This window comes from Ipomoea triloba, chromosome 2 (genome assembly GCF_003576645.1).
Source record: "Ipomoea triloba cultivar NCNSP0323 chromosome 2, ASM357664v1".
Classification (NCBI taxonomy): domain Eukaryota; kingdom Viridiplantae; phylum Streptophyta; class Magnoliopsida; order Solanales; family Convolvulaceae; genus Ipomoea; species Ipomoea triloba.
Genome location: NC_044917.1, coordinates 21,369,040 through 21,378,671, shown reverse-complemented (window position 1 = coordinate 21,378,671; position 9,632 = coordinate 21,369,040). Strand labels below are relative to the sequence as shown.

The 9,632-nt window shown below is 34.4% G+C and overlaps 1 protein-coding gene across 2 annotated transcripts; it reads left to right on the top strand.

The window, feature by feature from the left end:
* Positions 1-2,761: 2,761 nt before the first annotated feature.
* On the top strand, positions 2,762-8,697 carry LOC116011132 (mitochondrial import inner membrane translocase subunit PAM16 like 2-like). Of its 2 annotated transcripts, none has more exons than XM_031250650.1 (5): positions 2,762-3,019; positions 5,045-5,103; positions 7,523-7,610; positions 8,002-8,132; positions 8,210-8,697. In XM_031250650.1, exons 2-5 carry the CDS (start codon positions 5,101-5,103, stop codon positions 8,330-8,332), a joined length of 345 nt encoding a protein of 114 aa, XP_031106510.1. In that variant the 5' UTR covers positions 2,762-3,019; positions 5,045-5,100; the 3' UTR covers positions 8,333-8,697. The 2 variants fall into 2 exon arrangements, with proteins under 2 accessions (XP_031106510.1, XP_031106509.1); XM_031250649.1 differs by having other exon boundaries at positions 2,762-3,048.
* Positions 8,698-9,632: the final 935 nt, after the last annotated feature.

Here is a 9,632-nt window from a genome sequence, read left to right as displayed (position 1 = left end):
GGTGGTAAAGATAAAAACCATCGTTGTGCAACCCCTTTCAGTGTTGAGAAAAATACTTTGTAGTACATCAGATCCGCCGCCCCTATTACCATCATTTTTGCTTGAAAATTGATCAGGTGATCTCTAGGGTCTGTCGTTCCGTCGGATATGGGCATCACTGGGCATTCAAATTTCCTAGGTGTCTGTTACTCTTGTATCTCTAAGGTGAATGGGCGGGTAGATAATAAGGATCGGACGACCGACCGGTCTTTTCCCCCTTCAATCCTTTCCTGGAGGTCCGTTAGCTTCCTGGCGAGCTCAGCTATTTCTTGATCCCGACCTCCCTGATTTTGATTTGGGGTTCCACCAAAACTTTTTGTTGTGTCCTCTAGTGCTTCCTCTCTATGTGGCTCTATCGTTGGTAGTCTTCCCGCATTGGGGTTGGTTGCTCGGGTGGCTTGGGCTCAGCGTAGAGGGTTGAGCATAACGCTTCATCGTGAGCTTTCCACCACAGTTTTCCCTTGTCCAAGCCATGGGGCGTTGGGTTGTAGATTTTGGGTTCCCAAACGGTCATGAGATTGCCCTCCGACGTCTCTCCTACGAGGCCCCGTGAGCTATTTGGGGCTCATGGTTTACTTGGGAGGGGTCTGGTTGGGACTCGCCTCTTGTCGTTCACACTAGGTTTAGGAATTTATCGAGGTGTTCGACGGCCTCCATTATCTCGGCAGGAAGTTCGACCGGTTGGGTCCGAGGGACACCGTTGTCCAGTGGACGTATGCTTGAGGGGGTTCTCTCCCCCCTCTGAGGATTCTCTTGACTGCATCCCGCGGGGGAGCCGGCTGGGTGGATGGTCCGCGAGAAGAGGGGTGATCAAGAGCCTCTTGTAGATCCCTCCCTAGCTGATCTCTTCACGTGTTTCGTTGTGTAGTCACCATATTCTCTTAAGTTCAGAGGAAAGTACGAAGCTTTTCCGTATCAGTTCCCCACAGACGGCACCAATGTTGGTTTTATGACTTTTGGGTAGTCAAAGGCAGGCCAACACTACCTGTTAGAATAGTGAGAATATATAAAAAAAATGTAAGAAATATATGGAGAGAATATATGCATTATATTGCTCAGAATTGCTTGTTCCTCCTCTACGGATGGAGGGTCTATTTATATAAATTTTGGGCCTAGAGCCCTACAAGGAATAAGAATCCTGGACCGCCTCATATTGGGAGTCCTTGTTACATTATAACTAATAAGCCTTAATCTGACTAATATTATAAGTGCTAAGTCCAATCCTTATCGAACTCTTTGGTAGCTCTGTGTTGGGTCTCCTTTTTGGGCCTTCTTGATCCAGTTACTCTCTTAGGCCGGTCCATGTGGCCCAGACCTAGTGTATTATCCATCAAAAAATATAAAGAAATGATTTTTTTTGCTCTTTATTATTATTAATACTATTACTATTACTATTACAGTATTATTATTATTATTATTATTATTACACAATGATATTTTAGTTTTTATATCACTTATTTCCTTCCAATTCCCAATAATTCTATTCATCCTTAAAACAATGTAAATTAAATTCTTACTTTATTATCACATTATTTTTTTACCACCAATTATAATTTCTTTCCTTACTAATTCCATCCTTCCATCCAACCAAAACCATTAATATTAATTTAAGACTGTTTTCAAAAAAAAATAAAATTAATTTAAGACTTTTAACTCCGTTAACTCCACGTTGGAGTACATGAAGCTCACATGCGCCATTTCCGTTAAAGATGACGAATTCCTTTACGTTAGGATTTTTTGTTGTTCGAGTATTCTAGGAATACCCCAGAAGTTTCTCTCATTCGCCTTTTTCGTCTTCTTGAAATTCCGACAAGGCCGCCCGAAAGGTTTTCCTCCCGAGATTTTCAGGTATGTCCATTTTCGTTCTCCCCGATTATTTCATCGGAGTTACCGATTTCTATTGACAGGATATGGGTAATGCATAAAAGCCTGTCTAGATTTTCTTGCCATGATAATTTAGAAATTTAGCTCAACCATTATTGCAACCTCATTGTCAAAATCTAAGTTGAAGATGTATTGGTGAGTTTAAACAAAAAAGAAGGGTTTAGGAACTTTTTATGTGATATTCCGTATTATTTTCATTCTTAGGGAGAGGAGATGAGATGTATGCTTTGGGTTAAAGGTTGCAGTTTGCTTGACATGTACCACAAGGTCTTAAGGTTATTCTAGATCTGACTGAGTGTTCGTATACAATGAATAAACAAAAAGACTGATCTTTTTGTGCTAGATAACATTATTTTAGTAGAAGTTTAAACCTTGGTTTTTGTGTTTCTCGAGCTGTTATGGTTTTACTAGAGGTGCAGTAAAGTAGAATATTGATATTCTGTGCTTAGTTTTGTGGTGGGGGATTTTCCTTCCTAGGTATAATTACAATGTTAGGATGTTCAAATTTATCATTTTCCTTACACTAGTAAGTTGCCCGTGCGCTGCACGGTATAAATTTTGGTAAAGATTTATTAATGGTAAAGAATAAACATTGAAATTGAGAATAAAACAAAAGTCAAAAAGATTTATTAATAGTAAACAATAAACATTCAAATATAATAAAACTACTCTAACATAATACAAATTATTAAATTCAATATTTATTTAAATTTAAACTATTAAAGATGGTTTAAAAGATAATTTAAACAAAAATTATTTCCAAACAATTATTAATCTTAAAGTAAATGTATAATAATAATAATAATCTAAATTAAAACAAATGCTATACACACACCCAAATACAGTATAACCCTACCCATCTTCTCTGCCGCCCACATCCATCGCGTCCCTCTGATTCTCCGCTTCTCCTCCCTCGGCGTCTCCGCCTCTCACTCGGCGTCTCCGACTCTCTGCCTCGTCGGACTCATCTTCTCTCTATATCTCGCAGCCTCTCCGGTTACGGTAGTCCACCAAGGCGCTTTCGGCTCTCTGCAGTCAGCGCTTTCAAGTTCGAAGCTCCTCTCTCATCACACCTCTGTGGCAATCCATCGAACAGGTGGTGTGTTTGAACCGATTTATTGTAAAGTACGTGTTTCTATACTCCAAACTGCTTGTACGACTTAGAATTACGGTTAGGATTTCACCTTTCAATTTCTGTTCCATCGCTCTTTTCTCCCTTCATCTATCGATTCTTCTTCCAGTTTAGCAAATTCCTTTTCCAATGTCAGAAAATAAGTTTAAATTTATATGGCGTCTTTCATCCCTTCTGGTTTTCAATTCTTTGTGTTGGCAGTTTTCATGTTAATCACAGAAAGTATATTAAAAAAATTAATTATAAAATATAGGACTTTGATATTTTATTTATCCCCTTTGTATAAATTTCGTAATAATGTTTGCTTAATTGCTACTCATAATACTGCATGCTAATTATTTCCAGGAATCTTGGAATTTCTCAATTTTGTTTGCGTTTGGGTGTCCATATATGACTATGAATATATATAATAATATAAATAGACATAATTTGTAACTCAAATTTTAAAACATTTAATCTGAATGCAAACAAAATATAAAAATAAGGTTGAGTTAGCACATTCCAAACTTGAGATGTTTTAAGCTGTTTTGAGCCCACAATTCTTCAAGCAAAGTAGTTAGCACAAAAAGCAAAAGCTAAATGCTTACTGTTTTTTAGCATTATTATTAATCAAATTTATTAAAACGTTTACTATATCCATATATGTGTAGACAACACCATTGTATCTTTCTGTTGCATGCTTATAACAATATCCTTAGGATCAACAGTTTCCATATTTTTGGTCTCATATTCCTCTTGCCTGAAACTGGAATTTGTTATTCATTATTGGACTGATTAAAGAATGGAAACATACCAATGGTTTTCCAGACGAGATTGTTAGAGCCTCCTCTACATTCGACGTGATTGTTAGAGCCTCCTCTACATTCTACCTTTTTCCCTCCAATACACGAATGGTTCTTCTACATCTCTTAGCCATTTTTTCTGATGATGAACTCCAACTGGTAGCTATCTTGGGAATTATGAGGGCTTATTTATAGTGTTGTGTAGTATTATAGAAGCTTTATGTATATTTAATGTTAGTCTTGAAAATTGTACAAGCCATTTCAAATTTAAATTTATTTTGTATTGATGTCTTGTAATTATGGTTTTAAGCATACGAAGAGGCAACTTGGATGAGATAGTAAATAAAATCTGATATTCAAATAACCTTTCAAATTTCAAGATATTTAAATCTCAATGTAATTAATGAGAGAGTAAACAAAATCTGATTGCTTTGTTTGTTGCAGACTTGCAGTAAATGTGGACACAATCCTCTAAAAATCTATCAAATTGCTTTCACACTTGGGCAGGAAATTTTTTGGCTCTCTTCATTTTGCTTTTATATAGATATATATATATATATATATATATATATATATATATATATATATATATATNTTTTTTTTTTATATATATATATATATATATATATATATATATATATATATATATATATATATATATATATATATATATATATATATATATATATACATAGATATATAGATATATAGATATATATATAGATATATAGATATAGATATATAGATAGAGATAGAGATGGGTGGAAATTAAATCATTTACCCAAAGACCTGAAAAATGTGATGGTGAGGTCTCTCTCAAAGAAGATGAGGTATTGCTCAAGAGTGTCGACTCTAGACCAATGACTTAGGCCCTGTTTGGTAAATAATTAGCCTATGGCTTATTTGACCACTATTAGAAAGAATAACTAGTACTTTTGGAAAAGGAAGCTGGAGCGATCTATATGGCTAAGTGTTTGTCTTTTATTGATAAGAAATAGGTGTATCTCCTCAGACCTCAGTATTAGAAAGATTTATAGTCTCTGGACATTGTATTGAAACAAGCTCTTAAATTTTGATTCATATTGCATGTATAGAGGCTAGCTTATCTAAGATGGAAATCAACAATATTTTTGTCTATATACTTTTATAAGTTTAGATACTAATTTGAGCATCCAACTGATTTCATTTGACATTACTTATTTTGCAGTTTTGAAGTCTATTTCTACTTTTCTAGTTCTGCCAGCTTGGTTGGAGTTTATAGAAATGGTACATGTATATCTTAACCTTTTCCTCTTATATATATTGCTTCTTGTATGTTTTTATATTCTTTGTGTTCTCTTTGGGTTTTGGTTGTGTTTTAATTGTTATGTTATTCCTTAATGGACATGATATTAGAATGTATGACCAGCAGGAGCATAATGATGCAATACTGACAAATAAAACAATTAAAAGTAGTCATGACCTTAATATTACACTATGATGCATAATCATATGATATTTACTCTGATCTCTGGATCAGGACATTTATTTCTCCACGAATGCATATACCATACACCCTCAAATATAAGTAAAGGCTATTTTTGGGGGGGAGGGGAAGAGGGTTAATTATCTGAAATTCGTCACTGAAATCTTTAGGAAAGGGCGCGCAAATTAATGCCTTACATTGTGATATGTATCCACAAAGGCATTTCTGATTATCAATCATGCTGTCTCTTGTTTTGACCAGTACTTTAGGGTGTCACTTGTTTGCTTTACTAAAAAATGCATGATAAATGCAAACTGTCTGTGTGCCAATGTTAATAGGCACATGTGTATCAGTGTATGTGACTCGAGTACTTATATGTGTCCATGGGAAGCACTGGCATGTTGATGTCGCAACCTGAACTTGGTAATGTGAGAGTGTTTTCATATATCCTATTGAATCTACATTACCCAAACACTTAGCCTTCAATAGCTTTTTGCTCATGTTGTATCTCCATCTTTTGACCTTTGAAAATTTCATATTCAGACCTCAAAACAGCTTATAGAGGTTTGTCATTTTAAAAGTTGTTTTGAGCTTATTCTACTAAGCTCCTTGAAAATAAAACATTTCAAAAACCTTAAGCTCTTTCCATAAGCCTATCCAAAGACGGTAAAAAATCAGTATGAGGACATACTACAGTAGACAAAGTGACAAAGTGACAAACTGTAAGTATAGAGGTTTTTATAAGTGAGGGATCAAAATATAATTTCCTATTCTTGGTCTCATCAGCCTCTCAGGCCAGCATGAGGACACATCTGGAATCGGGGTTGGGGCAATTAGTTGGGTTGGAAACCAACTATTCAGTTCAACAGAGCCCTGAGGTACCCTGAACAATTTGGGTTTAAAAAAATGAAATGGGAATTTGAACAGAGAATTCTCTCAGAAATTTGGTTAGGTTACCAAAATTTTCATGATTCTCATTTCAGATCCTTTTTTTTTTCATTTTTTTTTTTCATGCAACAGTTAAAGAATGTGATACAAATCAGGCAGGAAATGAAAATAATCAAATAATCATTCTTGTGGAAGAATTCAAGGAAGCATAGAATAAGGGATTGATTGATCATGTAAATCCTTGCTTATTTTATAGAGCGTATGATTAGGGATTGACTAATTATGTAATCAGTAATTGATGCTCCTATCTTATTTTACATATGGTAATAGATTAAATAGGGACCATCTCTTAGAAGAGAGGGCATCCAGTAGAATTGAAACAATTAGCTCTAAGTAACTGTGGACAAGAATTTATTCTTGTTGGGAGGGATATTTTGCGAATTCAATTGTTTTTCTTTCCTTTGGTTTTACTTTATAATATCATAATCTCCTAGATTTCTTGGTTCAAATTCATCCTGTCTCTTTACTCTTCTCAGAATGAAGAAAGACTTGAGATCTAAAATTTTAATATGAGATGTAGTGGTAGCATGTGAGATAGAAGGGATGTGGATACAATGGGGACTGGTAATTGGTGCCAATAGGAGCAACATTATGAAACAGATGTGGTGGTCAACAAACAGCTAGAAAACAACACGAGCAATAGGAAAACAAGAAGAAGATGGGAGACTAAGAATAAGGGGAGTCAATCAAGGATATGTGGAGAGTTAGGAATGCTTTGTTTGAAGAGGAGGTGAAAATGAAAAATTATTATGTATTCGGGTGACTAAGTGAGTTAGTATATAGTGAATATTTTAGGTTTTCTTCATACTCTTAGCAACAAAACTGAAACTAACATGGAAATCTGAACTGTTTCCACATGAAACTAACAAAACTCAAGCAATTTGGATGAACTGTTTCCCCATGAGACAACAAGATACTTCAACATTGAACTGAGGTATAAATATTTATTCAGAATTGCTTTTTGTGGGGTTGACATGAATGTCAACCTTTAACTTGAATGATGGAAAGGATTTCTTTGACGGCATGGTTTATGTTAATCCCTGAAGTTGTTTTTGTTTCCATCATAGCACATTATTATATGGACTTCATGAAAGAAATAAAGATTATTGTTTTGCCTGAACTTTGAATGTTGTGCTCAAACAGAGTTTTCTTCTCAGCAGACGTGCTTTAGTATTGTCTTTTCTACTAGTAGATCCCTGTTTCATCCATCTGGCAAGTGGAGAAATTCTGAAAGCAGAATTAACATAGGCTTTTGATCTCTAATTATTGCAGGCAGCAAGAATTATTGCACAATTGATTGTGATGGGCTCTGGGATGATGGTGAGGGCAGTTGCTCAAGCATATCGCCAGGCACTGGCAAGTAAGCTTCACTCTTATTTAATCTTTCATTCGATTCTTTCTTTCCTAGGATTCAGAGTCTAAGCCCATGCCACTAAATAACAAAGCAATTGGCTATTTCCTTCCCATTGTTGAAATGCGCTCTTCCTTTTGACATGGAAATTAATGATTATCCTATGGAGAAGCAAGGCACCGCCTAGATGGTGAAATCTTACCTTTGAAATGTTTCAAGATCCATATTATTTTTATATTTACTTTTCAAAAAACATGTGTAGATGGTATATATGCTGTTCATATCTGGTTCAATGTGTAATTCCCCCTGGAAATGGTTTAACTCGAGCTCCTCCTTTAAATTTGCTACTTACGACCTTATGTTGTGGTTTTGATGTACCCATGTGTATAATTAATTGTAGATGCTTCAAAAACTGGTGCTGCTCAAGAAGTTGCTCAGAATATCAGAAGAGCGGGCAAAACTATGACAGAAACTGAGGCCAGGCAAATTCTTGGTGTTGCAGAGAAATCCACATGGGAAGAGGTCTTGCAGGTTGGTCTCATTCTAACTTTCCCCTTTTACAATGCATATGCGCGTATTCTTAGATCAGCTTTTCACTCTTTCTGCAGAAGTACGACAACCTGTTTGAGCAAAATGCAAAGAACGGGAGCTTCTATCTTCAATCGAAAGTCCATCGAGCAAAAGAATGTCTAGAATCAGTTTACCAAAGTAAAACAGAGGGAGCAAATTAAGAGTTGTTCTCATACGTAGATCTTATGGTGGTGTTCTCAGATATGGCTTTTTGTTTCCCCTATATCATCATTCACATTATTTCTGGGTATTTCTTTACCCATGCAAATTGCCCATTGTAGAAACAATAACCAAAACGGTTTATTGTGGCCAGAGATGTCAGCTTGTTAAAATCACATACTCTAGTTGTAGAATTACACAGATATAACACGAGATTCGGGCCCTGTTTGGGAGAGTATTTTTGAAGTTTGTCAAATACGTAGTATAAGATAATATTAAGACAATGTTTGGTTCAAGGATGTTTTGGCAAATTATACCATTGATTGGTGTCTAGACCCTGAACTTAAAATAACATTAATATTCTGTAGACCTTGATCTTAAAATAACATTAATATTCTGTACATGTTGACACATTTTGTAATAGTTAATCATTTTTGTATCTGTAAATAAATTGAAGGTACATGACATAGATAATTATAGACACATAATATAGTAATTGCAAACACATAAATTATTAATTACATGTACAGAATATGTTAATTGCAACCACATAATATGTTATAAGTTAATAATTAATGTGTGTAATAAAATATTATGTGTATTTAATTTATTTACTAGTATTGAATATGTTAATTGCAAACACAGTTTTAGATAAGAATTCACAATGTAATATAAATCTTAGTCCATAGTATGTTTTGAGTGTTTTTTTTTTAATCATTCAACTTAGTCGCGATGGTAATGTAGATTTAGATTATTATTTATTCATAGTGTAAATTTAGAGTATAGATCCTTTGCGAAGTGATAGATTTAGTCCTTAAGGTATTTTAACGAAACTTTGATATCAAGGAGTAAATTGATCTACCATTGCGTATTAAATTTATACTACAAATAATTGCAAGATTAAATTTAAACTGCAAATAACTGGTGTTGATTCACAACTTAGAAACTAAGAATGATTATGGAGTTTGATTTCTTAACCATTGGGTTACGACCAATTTTTTTTTACTAAATATTTTACACAATGATATGATATGTGAGTAATGTCAAAACTTTTATGTTAGTTATTTATAAGTCAGACCAATATTTCCACAAGTTAATAAAATATATGATTAAAAAAATTTAGTAAAATAATTTTTGCGTGAGGAGGAAACCGTAGCCATTACCTAAGAGTGTACATTAGGTAAATTCTACTCTTGTGTACGGGATCGATCGAGAGTCGTTAGCAAGAATAAAAAAAAATAGTAAAATATTTTTGATTTATATAGATTTGTCTTTTTAACTAATGCAACATCTAGCTAGTTA